The following is an 18,114-nucleotide window of genomic DNA, read 5'->3' as shown; positions in this document are numbered from 1 at the left end:
ACAGGAAGTGGCCACTTATGTACTGTTCATATCATCTCATATAAGCTAAAATTGTGTGGACTACTTGTGATTCAAAGTTCACCCACACACAATGAAATCTCAAGTTAATTTTAGTTATAAAAAAAGAGAAAACACTGCTGCCTCAATGAAGATGACCATTTTGGAAAGTGTTCATTTAAACCATTATGGATTCAAATAGAGCATCTATATGGTAAATACAACATCACATATGAAACTGCTGGACAGCATAAAATGGCAAAAATGGCAATGCACTTCTTATTGTGATCTGGTTTGAGTGCACAAAATTAAAAAAATCCAACCACCTGACTTCATTCTTGGTGTACTGTGGAAAACTAGTGGCTACCCGCGATGGGGTACTTACACTTCAGCTGGTGTTTTGGGGATAACTTCAATGACGTATGCTCCAGAGGTGACATCTGGGAAATCACTCTGTTTTTCCTTTAGCTCTTTAGCAAGTCTGTGAGTGACAGATACAGTACAGACATAAATATCATGTTTTCTGGTATCCAGTTTCTGTTATGTATATGTATAATGGAAAATACAATTTGAAAAGATTTGTTTAGATGGCTGATTCAATTGATTTAAATGTCTTTCCATAATCACAAACACACAACAGTATTCAGTAAGCACATTTGTGACTTACATCGGGGTTAATGTCATCATTCTTACACCAATATACTTCTTTTTTGTGGCTGTTTTTCCTGAAAACAAATATGAGATATTATTGATTGATACTTTTCTGAACTTTTGATTGTAAATGTTGTTCTAACAGAGTAAATATTTCAGATTCAGCACATTTAATCCATAATTTTGCTCCTGACCTTTAGCCTGTCTGTCATGAGACTCGGCCAGGAACTGTCGGATCTTGTCAGAAGGAATTGCGAAGGATATTCCTGCTGTCACCTTCAGCGTGTTGATTCCTATCACTTCACCATCCTACAGAAACAGACACAAGAATCAAGACACAAATGTAAATGTGAACTCGCACAAACACACTGCACATCTGCATGCACAGATATCTTCCTGTCACAATGGGATGTTTCCGCCATTGATCATTATGCATGAACACATGTGTTTATGGCCATGGCTGAATCAACACAGAGCCCTTCAACATATGTTTATAGGCTAAAAAAAACATGCTATAAACATTATCAACCCTGGCTGCATTCTGTTACTCCTGTTAATTCACTAAAAAATAAGACTCAAGCTGTTTCATTGTTTACATATGTGACCCTGGATGACAAAATCAGTCTTAAGTGTCAAAGCTGAATAAATAAGCTTTCCATTGATGTATGGTTTGTTAGGATCGGACAATATTTGGCAGAGATACAACTATTTGAAAATCTGGAATCTGAGGGTGCAAATAAATCAAAATACTGAGAAAATCACCTTTAAAGTTGTCCAAATTAAGTTCTTAGCAATGCATATTACTAATCAAAAATTACGTTTTGATGCATTTATGGTAAGAAATTTACAAAATATCTTCATGGAACATGATCTTTACTTAATATCCTAATGATTTTTGGCATAAAAGAAAAATCTATAATTTTGACCCATACAATGTAATTTTGGCTATTGCTACAAATATACCCGTGTGACTTAAGACTGGTTTTGTGGTCCAGGGTCACATATGAGAAGGACATAATAACAAAAAGCAAGTATCTTACCAGGTTCACCAGGGGCCCTCCTGAGTTACCGTACTGAAACACAGAAAGAGTTTGGGTTTATGAAAATGTGATCATAATAAGGAGCTCTCATATAGAATAGAATAGAAAACATGTATTTTACAAGTAATAAGATTTTACATTATTAACTGTTTTTACTGTATTTTTGATCAAATGAATGCAGCCATAGTGAGCATAAGATAGTCCTTTCAAAAAAAAAAAAATATATATATATATATATATATATAACTTAAAATGTAAACATAATGCTAAATATCACTGTGTATTATATTTGTGCATATATATATATATATATATATATATATATATATATTTCAGACAGCACATAGAGGCTTTTGCATCTGAAGTCTTCTTATATATATAAAATTTTCTAAATAATTGTAAATTATACAGTAAGAAAATAACTGTATAATAAAAATAATATAATAAATAATTATAATAAAATAAGTTGTAAAATCTTAATTATTCTAAATTATTATTCAAGTCAAAAATTACACTATTTTATAGTCTAAATCATGGTAGAAATAGCTCTTTTACAGTGGACACTGAAAAATGGCAACTTAAAAATATTAACATCTTTTATTCAAGTCAAGTATTATTTAGCATCACTGCGTCAACCTAAATGTATTAATTTATATTTAAAAGCTAATTTTTATAGGATAAATCATGGTTAGTTATAACATAAGAATGGAAATATCATGAACAGAGGAAACAATAAGATTTTGCTAAACTACATCATCAAATTTTAATTCAGTCTTCACTACAGATACAGAAGATGTGTATTTAAATTACAGTCAAGTATTTTTTAAATTATTATTAGATACAAATGAAACTAAGCATCATGTCACTGACCCACTTAGCCAACAAACTGTTTGTACGCAGTGTATGATTAACTGTGTTTGGCTCACATTGATGATGGCATCTGTCTGGATGTAGTCCATGTCAGAGTTTCGCAGGCCCAGCTCTTTGCCCCCTCTCTGGGTGGTGCTGACGATGCCTGTGGTCACTGTGTTCTGAAGGGAGAACGGACTGCCGATAGCGACCACAAACTCGCCTGGTCTCAGGTCAGCTGACCGGCCCAACAACAGCACTGGGAGTTTCATCTGCAATATGAAATACAATACAGCATAAGACTTTGACACCATTGTCTCAAGCCATAATCCATCCTTTGATTCAAATTACACACAAAACAGAATTAAGGCCTAAAGATTTTCTAAAAAAGCAAGTATGCCTAATGAAAATAAGTTCCTAAGCTAAATCTGTATTTGATATCCATTTAATCTCATTGCTGTGTTAATCTCACAGCTGAGATTTTATATGTAAGGAGATTCTTTATATGAGGAGATTCTTGGGTTGGGAGGAATAATGTCTTGTAAGTGTATTAAGTGTGTTTTCCTCAAGTGCTCTCTGGTATGGCAAGCTGAACTGACCATAAGACAGAAAAACACACCCATAAAGCTTTCATCACCATACTATACAGCTGGTATGAGGTTCTTCTGCTCAGTAGTTGGTTTTCCAAACATGATGTCTGACATTGTGGCTAAACAGCTCTACCTTTATCTCTATGTGCTGAATTTGATGGGATGTCTTGCCCTGTACAGTGGTTTGAAATGTTCAGCATTCATAAATGATTTTGCATATAATGAAAGGCCTCAAAGAGCCACATGAGAAAGCCACACACCTCAGCTGCTCAGACTAAAGTAAACCGCAGCTTTCTGATGTATACATGAGGATGTGTCCTCCATGTTACTCCCTAATTATATTCTAATCATTTGCATGTCTTTTGATGCACCTGATTCCAGTTTTAGGTTTTTGATGACATTAGGCCCTATCAAGTTTTTTTCTTTGCTATAGTTTCAGCCCAACGCAGTTATCATTTTCACATCCAGTGCCATGTTGTTTAAATAGGAAATGCACTATACACCCATGGGTGTGCTGGTCTGAAAACGAGGTGTGTTCAGGCACATTCACTCTTAAAAATAAAGGTGCTTAGAAGGTTCTTCACAGCGATGCCCTAGAAGAACCATTTTTTGGTTCCACAAAGAACCATTCAGTCAAAGGTTTTCTCTTTCTTACCTTTTTATAATCTGAAGAACCTTCTTTCACCACAAAGAACCTTTTGTGAAACAGAAAGGTTCTTCAGATATTAAAGGTTCTTTATGGAACCATTTAGACAAAAAAGTTATTCAACTGCCATTGACCAGATCTAAAGTCAATGGCGCAGTATTTTTTGTTTATTTATTTAAAGGGCGCGTTAGTAATATGCGGTTACACTTTATTTTGATAGTCCACTTTAGACATTCTACTAACTATAAGTAACTTTGTAACTACATGTCAACTAATTCTCATTCATTTGCAACTACATGTCTACTAACTCTCAGTAGGGTAGGTTTAGGGTTAGTAGAATAAGTTGACATATACTTGCAAAGTTTCTAATACTCAGTATGTTGTATGTTGTGAATCCATCAAAATAAAGTGTTAGAAGATATTAAGCAGACAGTCTTCTAATACTCTAATGACTGCTAGTTGATATGTAGTTGCAAAGTTACTTACTGTTAGTAAAATGTCTAAAGTGGACTATCGAAATAAAGTGTTACCTAATATGCGCCTAAAGGCGGGTGCACAACGCATGTACGCTCTGCTTTTTAAACACACGGGGATGCGCAGCAGCACACAAACATGCCAAATATTAAAAATGAAAGGATTACAATGTAAAAGATTATTATTGTGTACATAAAGATAAAAATGCCTTCATGTCATAATGGATAGTCATTGCATGTTTCAGAATGATGAATGAAATTGGCTAATTATTTGACCAATCATGGCAATACATATATTTCTGTCATGACAACTCTCAGAGTGATTGGTATGGTAATGTACATATACATGACAATGTTAATGTGTTTGGTCTTGGCAGAATAGTTCTGCTACGCTGCTGCGGCAGAGCAAGTACCGAGACTTGCTGCCAATACATCCACAACATGCTGCTGTGAGCATGTAAGAAATACTGCTGCTGCACATATAAAACATGATCACCCCGAAGCAGATCTATACAGGTGGAGCTGGGGAAGGTGGAGGGTTTCTGAAGTGCGCTACAAACTGCTACCACAAGCATTAGCCAAGTATCTGAATGTTGAGCAGCGAGCTCATATGCTACCGATACAGGAGAGAACCAATCAGTTGTGACATGTGATGATGATGTCATTATGTCATACTGAGTTAGATCTATTGGACTGCACCATCTAGAGTTTCTAGCCAGAACTTTGTATGTATTTAAACAGGTCTATCAACAACCAGCAAGCCAAAGACTGTTTCCTCTCTGGAGAAGCATTCAGTCTTTGCACTTGCAAATTCCACCATGTAAATAGCAAATCCGCCATGGTGCAAGCGCAACTGGCTTTTAAAGGGAATGGGAGATGAGACTCTGATTGGTTTATTGCATGTTACGCCCAAAACACACCTACTGTATGACTCATTAAGATAACCCTTTTGGACCATGTTTTTTCCATCATTAACTAGCAAAAGTGGATTCGGAGATGTCCTAAGTGCACCTGCACCGTACTCTTCAGACCATGCACTTAGATTGTTAAAATAGGGCTCATTGGCATGGGTCGGCTAAAGGCAGCTGCCTTGTTCCCTCACTACCAACCCAGGCTCATTAGAAAAAGTGTATGTTGTGCCAAAATGATATTTCGTTGCTTCTTGCATGTTTCACAACACATTCAAAGTGAAACGTCTAGTGATTGGCCCTAAAAGGAAAAAGGATTATTACATTGGTTGTTGTACATATCTCATGAGTTTGGAAATGAAATGGTGAATGAACAAAAATATTTATGTGCTACAGTGTTTAATGTAATGTAAACCCTAAGAGGTCATAATATTGTGTAAGGAACAATGGAAAATTAATTGATAATCTGCCCCTTTATTCATAATTTGTGTGAAAAGGAATAAAAGGTGCAGCCGTTTTTCTGCCTCTAGTGTTTATTTCAGCTGGGAACTGCAGTGACTTGTATGCATAGTATGGGCATGTTTTTTTTTTTTAGAGATTTGCAGGAACGTAGGTAAAGGCAGAGTCAATGTTGCTTTCTACTCTGCCAGCCATCATAGTTTTTGTATAAAGGTATAAACTAGATTTAGAGTGACTGTAAGGCATCATAATGTCATATATAGTGACCTAGGACAAGAACAAGTGAGCATTAGATAACCAGATGAATACTTTATGACTTCAGTAATGCGATATTTTCTGATGGGGGTAAAAACATGAACATTTATGAATTCTTCTCTCTCCATCAGACACCATTTTCATTCTTTCCATGTTTCGTGTGCACCAAGGTTTGGATGGAAGTATTCACACTTATTCAACTGAACCACACAAACATGCCTTTATACACAAACAATTAATTCAGATGCTTTTCTACCTCCACATATTGACTGCATTTTTTAGGTTTCAGGACACAGCCATGATAAACTTTCATAGCTCTGTTTATTCAGCTGTTATGTTCTTATATTATAACAGCTGTTATATTACAATACATGACTACTTCTGAAACAAGCCAGACAAACTCTGACCTTCTGATTCTGTGCAAAAGCAGCAAGATGAGTTTCTTTTAAACAAAGCAAATCTGTGCAACTGATCAAGTAAGCGAACTACAGCTCATTCATTTTATGTGTGGAATTACATGGAACGATAAATCCTGGTTATGCACCAGACTGTGAACTTTTTGTTGTTTGGAAAAAATAATAAATCAAAGTGCAATTAATGCCTGCGGTGGCCCCAGCTGTATGGTTGACACCATTCTGAGTCAGATTAGATCCTCCCTTTTCAGTCTTGAGATTTCAACCCATTCCCCTTCTGGCAGCAGGAAAAGAGGGAGGAAATGAAGGCAAAAGTGCAGTGAGAAACAGAAGAGGCTGCTCATATCATAAAGCTGGGCCTGGATGGAAAACATATCTGTTGAAACTCACAAAACATTTCAGATGTGTAATCTGAAGAAAGAAAAAAGGAATAAAAATAAATTACTAACTGTATTAAAAGTATTAATTTTACAGGATGAACCTCTAAAGCCTCATCACATACAGTTATCTCTCTGTGTGTGCACTGGTATGTACAGCTGTCAGCTTGTAGCCCAAGGATAATTCCAGATGCTGGAATAGAAATGATGGTATTCTTATTAAGGGAAAAGAAGATTTTGAGAAAAGCTGGAACGACATTTGGCAAACATGTTATCTGTGTGCTAAGTTAAGCATTACTATTACTATTGCTTTTACTTTGGCTTAGTGTTTTGAACAAAGCCCTAAGTTAAAGAGCTAAACCTTTATCATGTAACTCGTCCTGCGCTGTGCAACAGAAATTAAAATGAATAAAGGGGCTGCATAATTATTTAAAATAAAACTGAAATGATATTTTCAGTATTTTAATTTGTAATGTAAAAATCAAATAATGATTATAATTATAAGACAAAAGAAGGTCTTAAGGGTTAACTGAAACCCTAACAGAGGGTACAGGAGGACAGTTATGAGAAAACAAGCCCATATTTTTGAAAGCGAGTGGAGGGAGTATGGGAGAATCCCTGTTGAGCATTCCATTCGGTCTTGTTTGCAGATGCACAATCAATTCTTAGCTAAAGATAACATGCTACTGTTCTACTCCTACACTCACTCCCACAACCTCTGACTGCATTTGACAGCCTACAATCATGCTCTTAAAGCCAGCAGGCTGTGTCCTGCACCAAATTCGGCCTTGCTAAATTTAGTCTTCAAAATATATGTGCTTTTGTGTGTAAAACAATATATGTTATATGTACCGACCATCCCTTCTCTAGTTTCTCTGACACTGCATCTGTTCGAATTGTCTTAGAAAGACATGAGTCATCCTTGGCTCTTATTATTGCACCAGCGTAAAACAGAAAGAGATAAAAGTGAAATTGTGCCCTCCTCCTAAATTTTAAATACCACTTATCACCGACATGCAATAGTCTTGTAACAATGCTCATGCTTCTAACTTCCTGTCTCAATAGGAAACAGGTCAGTGAAGGACAGAAAACAACATTCATCAAATCATTTGATGGGGTATTTAATAATGAGGATTTTTCTCCTCATTGGTCTTAAACAGTCAGGACTAAGCAGAGATGTTGAATTTCTGCATTAGCTTGAAATCTGACACTTTACACCTTGCAGAGCGTTACTCAAAACGTATAGGCAATGACATTTAGTTCTGATTGTACCAGCAGAAGAGCTGAACTGTGCAAACTGGTGAAAGATGATCAGGTGATTATGTACAAACATGAGGGGACAGCAAATGACGATCAAGGACTCCTTGAGTAGAATCGCATCTATTTTTAATTATTTAAATAATTTTAAATATACATATTATATTAAATCTAATTATTTAAATATGATTGTATTATTATTATTTTTTTATTTATTGTATTTTATTCCTTATTTTTATATTTAATATTTATAAAGAATTTTATATAGTGTAGGCCTACAACTCTACACAGTTTGACACTAATTTATTGTTTGAATAAATAACAAAAATGTTCTATTCTAAAAACTATTTATGTTTTTGTAAATTTAAATATTTTTTAAAATATAAAAATGTGTGTATTTATGTATACATAATAAATATACAGAGTACACATATTAAGAAAACAAACTTTTATTTTGGATGAGATTAACGGCGATTAATTGTTTGACAGCACTATTTATTATTTATTATTTTTAATTTTTAATATTTATATAGAATTTTGTAGATGTTTAACTTTAACAACATAATTTGAACAAACAATAAAAATGTCCCTGTCTAAAAAACTAAAGATGTGTTTTTCTTTAACTCCCATAATAATAACTACTAAATTCTGCTTGTGGCATCCATTTTATTATTGTGTGTTTGTTTGTTTTACATTTATTTTATTTTATTCATTATTATTTATATTTAATATTTATATAACATTTTATATAAGCATCCAACTATGACACTAATATATTATTTTAATAAACAAAAATATTTTTTATTATTTAATTAGTATGGTTTATTTACCATTTATTATTTTTATTTTATATTTATATAAAATTTGATACATGTAGGCCTACAACTTTAAATAGCTGACATTATTGTTTGAAATACAAATATTCCATTTGCGGTGTTTGGAGAACAAATACCGATTTCTCATACTCTCTAATCCGGAGTCTAGATATTTCCTATTTTCTTTTAGTTTCATTTCAGTCAGCTAACCAAAACATAATGTTCATTGATCGTCCTACAGAGCGATTTAATCAGCTTGTGTCGTCTGTAAGAGTGGAAACGGATTTGACGACTATTTCATTAAATCCCTCTAATCTCTTTACAAGTGGATCATTGAAGTGAATTTAGAAAAGCTCTCTGAGAAAAGAAAACGAACAATCCCTGCCAGACACACAAAGATGAATTATCCCAACTGATGAGTCAGATTTTGCAGGACCGTTTCCACAGGGCAAAACGACTGGCCTGATTTCATACAACTCATCCTCGATGTAGGTCCAGTCTGAACTGATGTATTGTGTCTGTTTGTCTCTTGCTGAAACTTTAGCCCATGACTCAGTGTGCTCAACAGCCTCAAGACATCCCATTTATCAAGGAAGAGGTTATTGGGAATTGCTGTGCTATTTAATAGACTATTTTTTAACCCTTTTACTATGTTAAAATTCTGGGTATGATTGTCAAAAATGAGCCAGATCTAATTCACAAAGTGAAAGAAAATCAGGTAAAAACAGATAAGGTATTAAGGTTGAACCACTGATGTCACATGGACTATTTTAACAATGTCCTTACTACCTTTTGGGGCCTTAAACGTGGTAGTTGCGTTGCTGTCTATGGAGGGTCCAAAAGCTCTTGTATTTCATCAGAAACATCTTAATTTGTGCTCCAAAGATGACAGAAGGTCTTACGGGATTGGAATCACATGAGGGTGAGTAAATAATGACAGAATTCTCATTTTTGGGTAATCAGTTCCTTTAAATCTTCAGTGCATGCTGTCTGAAGGCATCTTGAGGATGTAATTATTTTCAATGTTGAAGATGTCCTCTCAGCACACCTGTAAAGATGATAGGAAAACCATCCCTATTCTAATGGCATTCTCTCTGTCTTAGAGTGACTGTCATTTTAGCATGGTCTCAATGGATAAACTGCTTAAAAATAAGGGGGAAAAAAACAACAATGCAACTATCCTGATCCAAACAACATCCATAAACACAATATTGGATGAGACAACTCTTCTGTAAAGAATTCCGTTGTTTTGAAAAGGTTGTTGACTCAAAGGACACATGATATGGATACGTGTTTATTGTGAGCAAAACTTCCATCTAGAGAAAATCAATCCCAGCTGAGCTCTTTAAAAATCCCATGTTCTGCCAGAAGGAGCAGGAATCTTCGACTGGCTCTTCCTGTTTCTCAGCAACCGTAAATCAGATCCCATGCATTGGGCTGGCATTTCCAAAGTCACAGTCTCCCTAGAGTGGGTCAAACTGGCTGTTTAGAAATGTCTGACTTGGGCTCCATGTATATTGACAGACAGGCACCGTTTTTGCCAAATCTTAGCTTTTAGCATCACTTCCACAACTTAAATGGCAAGGCAGGCATCACTCTGATACAGTAGATGTGAATGCCAGAACACAGTGCCCTGAAGATTCCAAATAAAATATTGCCATGCATTTCTCACAAAGGGACACATTCATAAATTCATTGTGACATTTGAAAAACATGGCTCTAAATCATCCATCACCCTTTTTCACACAATTTCTGAATGACAGACTTTGCAATAAGGAGTCTGACCCAATTTTGGTGTCTTGCCCCATCATGGAAAAACTCAGCAAGACTGCTTTCTTGGAAGACAAGACCAAACCCTTTCAAATATGCGCTGAAACAACTCAGGATGAATGACGACTGCATGTCTGCCAGACTTCATCTCCTAAACACCCCAAAGGATGCCAAGACTCCTTGTATGTCTTTGAACTGGCATCGATCAGCTTTGAATGCAAAACTGCCAGCACGAATATTTGCGGACTAGCTTTGTGGTATGCATTAACCACTGGAAAAGTACGCATATAAAAAGAGTTCAATGACAAATCCAGCCGCTGTTTACCCAAGAAATGTTTACCCTCATTTGTATGAGCAATTGAATGCCAACAGCAAAACATTGAAGGCCACTCTTTCTTTGCTCTGATGAGTCAGGAAGATATGTCTGAGCAAGACATCTGCACTACATGGGCCTTAACCAATACCAGACTCAAAAACTGACCCAGATTTTAGGAGACATGTGCCCTTAAAGGCAAATTTCCACTAATGGGGCCTATTTAGAGATGTTAAGAACATAAGGCAAGTTACAACAGTACCAGGGCAGCATGCTGGCATTGCAAATGAGCAAAAATCATCTTCGAATTATCTTTTCAGTGCATTGACATGCATTGCTTGTTATTGAGAGAGACGAATGTTGCCAGCAGGGCTTCCAAAATTACTTTAAAGGGGAATTTCAGACAGAACAATCAGTCCCAAATTATGTTGGATCCAGCCAACTAATTCACACTAATTTTTTTTAGGCTGGGCATGTGAATGTGCAGTGTCCTCAAAAAGTATTTGGACACTTTTGTCACAATTTAAATGTCCCAGTTTCGTTGTATGACAAGTTACATCTGCAAACTAGATGCTAGAACTTTTCTCAGAATTAACTTCCATTTTTTTTGCATCAGTTTTGCAATGAGTTTTAATTAACAAGCATGGAAGTGGTTTTTATTGGACGCATGCAGATAGTTTGTACTTCAAAGCTACTTTTTAAAGAATGTTTTGATTGAAAATGTAGCTTATGCTATTTGTTTAAAACGATACATCTTTGTTTGATATACCTAATGAACTGATATTAAGACATTTTGATTTTGACTGCAGAGATATTCTTATTATGGGGATGTTATTATTAAAATCTTCAAACTCAAAGTTAAAATAGAAAATTATTAAACACAAATGTGTAAAGTCTAAGGAAGTTGCATATATATGTCCTATTTTTCTTTCTTTTTTTGTGACATTGGCTAAAATGTACCGCTTTTGGCTTTGTTTTCTAATTGACATGAACTCTACAGTCCTTTTTGCATTGCTTTGACCGTTCTCTGTAGATTCCACTTTCTCACATTTGGTCGCAAATGTAAAAAACTTTGACCAATAGCGCTCAGGCACTGTACATAATCGATCGACGCCCAAACTACTTTTCAGTCATTACCTTCAGCAAGTATGAAATCATTACAAAAACAAATCCAAACCCAGACATTTTAGGAAATGTAGAATTCCCGACCAGGACATGTCTGGGAAAAAGAGGATGTTTGGTCATTCTAAAATGAAGAAAAATAAAGAAATTTGCATGCTCAGACTGTCATCAAACATCCCATCAGTCTTAAACACCACTGCAGACAGCTGTACATCTCAGCTGGCGTTTTGAGACTGTTTAATGATAGGGGCTTCTCCTGAGACTGTAGTAAATTAAAAAGCACACAGTATTGTCAGGCTTGTTCTTCTGTTTGTGTAGTCTTCTAATAACATGAAGCTACTAATAGGGAACATTACCCACATCAATGAGCATAGCCCGCAAACCAAAAAATCTGAATAAACAAAGGGCCCAGATAAAAGAGACAAGATTGAACCTAGCCTTCTGCATATACCATTTTCTGTGGCAGTCTGAGATTTTGTGGTCTCCATAATCTTTTAATTCTAGTTACACTGCGCTTGAGAAGCTATTTTCAGTCATGCAAGTTCAGCTCCTTTTCAACTGAATAGGGAAAATATGGAAATCTCAAATTCCATTTTCCAAACTTGCATTTCAATTACATATTTCAAATCAGCAATCAAAACTGACATAAATGGTAAACCCCCAGATGACGTAGATTTCAGGTTGGTCCTGCCAATGTGCATATGCAGTGTAGAGCAAAGGCTGAATGCAAGGGTCAAATAAAGACCAGATCTTTATCGATTGGCTCTTTTATTTCGAAGAAAGGACTTATTTTTCTAGAGCTGCCAATGTTCCAATTTCTCCTATTTTTTAGTTTTATTTGATCATAATACTAAACATTTAAATATCGTCTTACTAAGTTGCATTACTGGGAGATATAGAGTGATGACTGATATTTATATGCATTTTGTCTGTTATACTGTTATAAAGATCTCATTGATTTAGATGACAAGCTTTTTTTCCCCCATATACAAATATATTTATGTATCAAATATGATACTCAACAAAAAACTTTTTTTAACATTTTGTTTAAAAGTTCAATAAACTGCTCAGATGACAATGTTGCATGTTTTCCACACAGTCGTGATTCTTGTGCACAACCATGCATCACTAATATTATAGAATCTGTAAACCAGAGCTTCCTGAATGTACATGGATTCACTAACATCCACCAAACAGATCTATCTATTTAATCTACAAACAATGTGTTTGGCAGACAAAAGAACAGCTGTTAAATAAAGACAGCCGTGTATAGTCAGACCTGGAGTGGAAATACATCCTGACACACAGTCCCTCCTGCCAAAGCTTGCGTTGTGACCCAGATCGTATAAACAGCAGATATACACGTTATTAAACATTCACACATGTACACTGATGTTTCATAATTATTATGACCCAGATCTAAATGCAGACAACTCAGTGTTAGTCATACTTACCAGATTATTTCCCCTCACCCCTCTCACCCTGATGTGGCCTGTCGAGACCCGTCTATAACATTTATGTGATACAAACTGGAACTCAAATAGTAACATGCTCTAACATGCTCTACTGGCATCTGTTTTCCTCTGTCTCTCTGCAGGGTATGCTTTTCTCATCCAAGGTTAGACCTGTTTCACACATCCTGCATCTGCAAGTTATAGCAGCAGCAGCACCACAATTCTTGGGCCGATACAAAACTTTCATCACAGGCCTCCTTTGCAAAAAAGTCTGTTTGTCCAGTTGTCCCACCAATTATACAGCCCTGTGCTGCAGCATAACTACAATTGCACAGTTATTATAAAGTATTTGTGGCTGATGCTGATAATTACTTTAATGCTATGGCTGATAATGCAGTGATAAAAGTGCTTCACTGCTTGTACATTTGGTATATGTGTTGTAATGTTTGACTAATAATAATAATAATAATAATAATAATATATTAAAATATATGAATGACGGTACATACCATTATCTAATTAAATATGCATTCATTTGCATACAATTCCTGAGCAAAAATATGACATTTGAAAAAAGTCAGGTTCTTGTTCACATTCTTGTTTCAATTTGTTGACATTTTATAGATTATACATTCTTTTTTATCACTTCATCAATCAAAAATGCTGTCAACAGCCATTAAATATAAATTTGAACCATACTTTAAAGAGTAAAATGTTATATAAATCAGGTTAATGTTATTTGAACAAACCCCTCTGTTAAAATCTTCAGAATATTGAAAATATATAATAAATCAGTAAAGTTTGGAATATGTACGTTTGGTGTATGAGCAGATTTCTGGCTCAGTGCATTAAAAAAATAGATTTTGACAGAATGACCTTTAAAAATGTATTTTAATTGAAATCTACAGACAAAAATAGATAAAGTGTGAATGAGTGTTAAAATTGACTAATGACCGGAAAAACAATTTTTTTTTTTTGCATGTAGTGCCCAGATAAACCCAAACTTCAAACTGAAGCTATAAACTACTAAAATCAAGCGGATTATTCAGATCTGCTAAATAGAAAGTGCTTGTGTGCCAGTCACTGCATGTGGAACCTGCATCAAAGATAACAGAGTAATTCCCTCCATTTTTATGTGGCTTCATAAAAACAGTCTATATAACAAAGACTGAGTACATAATGAGGTCTATGGTGCATTTTCATTCTATTTTCTGCTGAATTCAATGTGCTATGCACAGCAAAAATAGGAGCACATAAACTATACTTGTAGATCTGTTTCTGTGGCGCTGCTACGCAGTGACTCAATGCTTATGCATGCAGCCTGAATAAATGCAACATTAAAAAAATATATATGAGCCATGAGCGCTGAAATTAACATATTATTGTCGTGCTTAAATGCAGATGCAAGACACACGCCTAAGTGCACTACATCCAACAAGCTGTCTAAAACAAGGTCAACAAGTTCCTCAAGCTGTTTTTGGGATGTGAAATGATGTTGATTTAGGCTGCAATGTTCTCTTTGGTTTGAGGAATTGGCTAATTTAGTGGGAATATGAAAACAAGAATGAGATTAGATCGAAAAGCACAGTGAGAAACCCTGAGAAAGAACAGGTGTAAGCCAAAGCCACTGGAAGGCAAGCCTGCAACCTTTAGGCAAAAAAGCGTAAAGGCTAATGCTAATTCTGCGGCCATAGATATGTATTGGCTGTACGTAAGGAAGGAGACCAGAGGCCACTGTATGATTGGCTGAGGTGCCTCATGCTTAGGCTGAGGTTAGCCATTACGCTTTTTCCAATGGTAATTAATACAGACCCTCTCATCTCCCAATAGTATCCGAGGGTGAACCCAGCCCCTTTGGTTTTCTAGAGAGGGGATACATTGAGAGCCTTTTGACATCGTAAATAATCCGTAATGAGTTTGAAAATGACTTCCGTCCAAAAATAACCCTGCAGCAAGAAACAGCTTGAACATCTCCCATGTCTTTTCTGTCATATCATTTTAAAAATGAAGAGGAGTTCTGACATGGAATTCTCAGTGGTGACAGAGACATGAACAAATCAAACGAAGTCTGGCATGAAACTCAAGCTGAAAAGAATATGAGACAGTTGACCAATATAAATTATTCACAGTAGGGCAGTGACTAAGCAGAACCTGAGCCAGAGAGGAAGGGGGGGTTTTGCATGAGAGGCCAGAGAGGAATTACAGAGACGTGGCACTGCTGTCTGCCAGCACAAAAGCCTGTAACTGGTACCAAACCCCAACAAAAAGTATCAATATGCATATTGTTAAGTACATCCCGCACCACTTGCGATCATAAGCTTTCTGGGTCAGTGCTGCCTAGGCTTTTTCAGTGTAATGCAGTCCTTAGTATAGTTTCAGTAAAAATTAATAGGTATATAAATATGAATTGTATAACTACATATGCTATTTTAACCACTATACTATTAACTGAAGACATTATGTGCCCATGACAATTTTAACATATTTGATAACACTTTACTTAAAGCTTGTATATAATGTAGATTATGAAATTGATAGTTTTGGTCCTGGATGCTGATTGGTCAGTACAGCATTCCAGCTGTACTAAAATACATGACATATTTACACCCACTGTACAACATGAAACCATCTACTGTGTATCTATCTATGCAGCACTCAGAAAGGAAACTGTTACTGTATAGCTTCTGGAAGGATGACACTTCATGTATGTTCAAAGAAAATTTGCATCTGTTATATTTTTTATGTAGAAACCACTTTATAAAACATTAAAGCACTTGAGACTGTAGTGTAATGTAAATATAGTCATTCTGCTGTATAGACCTTTTGTACCTTTTTTAAAAAAAAGATATTGTTCAGGATTTACAATTAAATTGTAATGCTTTCATAAATATTTTTTAAACTTTATCATACTTACCTATGCAAGGTTAAACCTATAATGCATTATAACATGACATACAACACAATATTTGGTGTCGTTCATATGTAATGCACTATTTTTTTGAAGGGTTAACCATAAATAAGCATTATGATTCATTACTTTAAACTATAAAACATGCAACTCACTATATGTGTAATTAAAATGAAGCATGAAAGCACTGGAAACATCCAGAGTGTGTGATTTGTTTTGGAGCTGTATACAAGCATTTAACATTTTAACTTTTTTGTGCAAAATTACATTTTCCACTCTGAGTGTAATGTGCTTAATGTCCTGTCAGTGTAATTTAATGTCATATGAGCAACTCTAACCAAATCCCTGTCAAAATAGTCTCTTTTTCTGACTCTGCCTAGGTGTGGAGCCAGGCTTGTTTAGTAGAGCAATTCAACATAGCTTATCTGGATCTGTCTCTCTTCCTGATACAGAAGTGCCTTATCCTCAGAGCCAAGAAAAGCATATTTCTGCCCGCTTCTATGCTTACTCTGGGGGGGAAATGGTATGAGATTACTCTGATAATGGGGCAGTTTCTGGGATTAGGCATTAATTTTATTTGTAATTCATTGCTGAAAACCTTAAATCACGGAAACAATCTCAGATGCTAGTTCAACAAGACTAGGCATGTTATCAATCTCTTGAAAATGAAAGCTCCTGAAAATGAAATTTGAGTGACTGATCTTGAGTGCTCATCTGAGTATGTCGCATAAATATGATGCATTCAAGCCATGTCAGAAATATCATATTTATGAGTTGAATGCACATGAATAGAAACACAAAGTCAGGATTGCAAGTGGGAAACTCTGAACTTTCTTTCAGCCCAGAGTTTCCGAGTTGAGGGCACGCAATAGATGCAGCATCTGTAAATTTGTAAATTAATGATTTATAAAAAAATAAATTACAACACAAACCTAAGTCACAAACAAAATATGATAGTATTGTACAATTATGGAAGAATATACAACCATTCGATTTATAGTACCTTCATGAATGAAATAAAAACATTTAAAAAGCATCTGATGCACATTCTTATTTCATCTTTTTGTAGAAGTAGAGTTAAAAACTCATGCAGATTTTTTTGTAGGTACATCAGCGATTCAGAACTCTCTCCTCACAAAGTGCACAGTAATTAATTTCAATGGAGTTTGGCATTAGCTTGTTGTTAAGCTAAATATGGGATACTCTTATAAGCATTAAACCCAACAATTGGGTAAAACTGTCAATTGTTTGTAATAGATTAAACTATTCTTAAATATATTATTGGCATTAAATGTTATTTATTGAATTTGCATTTTTCTTGATTCATCCACCATCTTGGATGGATTTTTTCACTGAGCTTGTTGCTACAGTATGTATTTGGTTTCTCCTAGAATTTGGATAAACGAAGGTACAGTATAATGCCCTAAAATCTTACCTATGCAGGCTTCTCTCTAGATTTTGGAACAAACTGAGTCTAGTTTATATGTGGTATCCAAAAGACCTGAGTGTGACATACTATACGGACAGGTACTTACCGGAGCGTCTATCTTGATGAGGGCAATGTCTGCTTTTTCATCTACATCTTTGATTTTGGCTTCATAGGTGGCGCCGGTCTTTAGCTCCACCTTCACCCGGTGTTTGTTGGCTACCACGTGGGCATTGGTTACAATCAGGCCATCTTCAGACACCACGAAACCAGAGCCGCTGGCAACCGCCACTTCCCGCTTGGTGAACATCATTCTAAGAAGGAAAAGTGAAGAAGAACTTCTTGAAGATTACTCTTGAGGAGCAGCCATTTCATAATACCATAAGACAAC

At 35.5% G+C, this 18,114-nt stretch overlaps 1 protein-coding gene across 1 annotated transcript in view; it reads right to left on the bottom strand.

Moving 5' to 3' along the window:
- Positions 1-18,114, bottom strand: part of htra1b (HtrA serine peptidase 1b) — a 34,010-nt gene that overhangs the window by 2,907 nt on the left and 12,989 nt on the right. Inside the window, exons 3-8 of the mRNA XM_058794377.1 lie at positions 17,833-18,037; positions 2,615-2,809; positions 1,689-1,721; positions 843-957; positions 665-722; positions 383-478 (exon numbers count right to left, since the gene is read on the bottom strand). Coding sequence (XP_058650360.1) covers positions 383-478; positions 665-722; positions 843-957; positions 1,689-1,721; positions 2,615-2,809; positions 17,833-18,037 — 702 coding nt within the window. The remainder of the gene's footprint in view (positions 1-382; positions 479-664; positions 723-842; positions 958-1,688; positions 1,722-2,614; positions 2,810-17,832; positions 18,038-18,114) is intronic.

This window comes from Onychostoma macrolepis, chromosome 12 (genome assembly GCF_012432095.1).
Source record: "Onychostoma macrolepis isolate SWU-2019 chromosome 12, ASM1243209v1, whole genome shotgun sequence".
NCBI lineage: Eukaryota > Metazoa > Chordata > Actinopteri > Cypriniformes > Cyprinidae > Onychostoma > Onychostoma macrolepis.
Note: the sequence above shows the minus strand (reverse complement) of the source record. Positions and strands in the feature narration are given on the sequence as shown.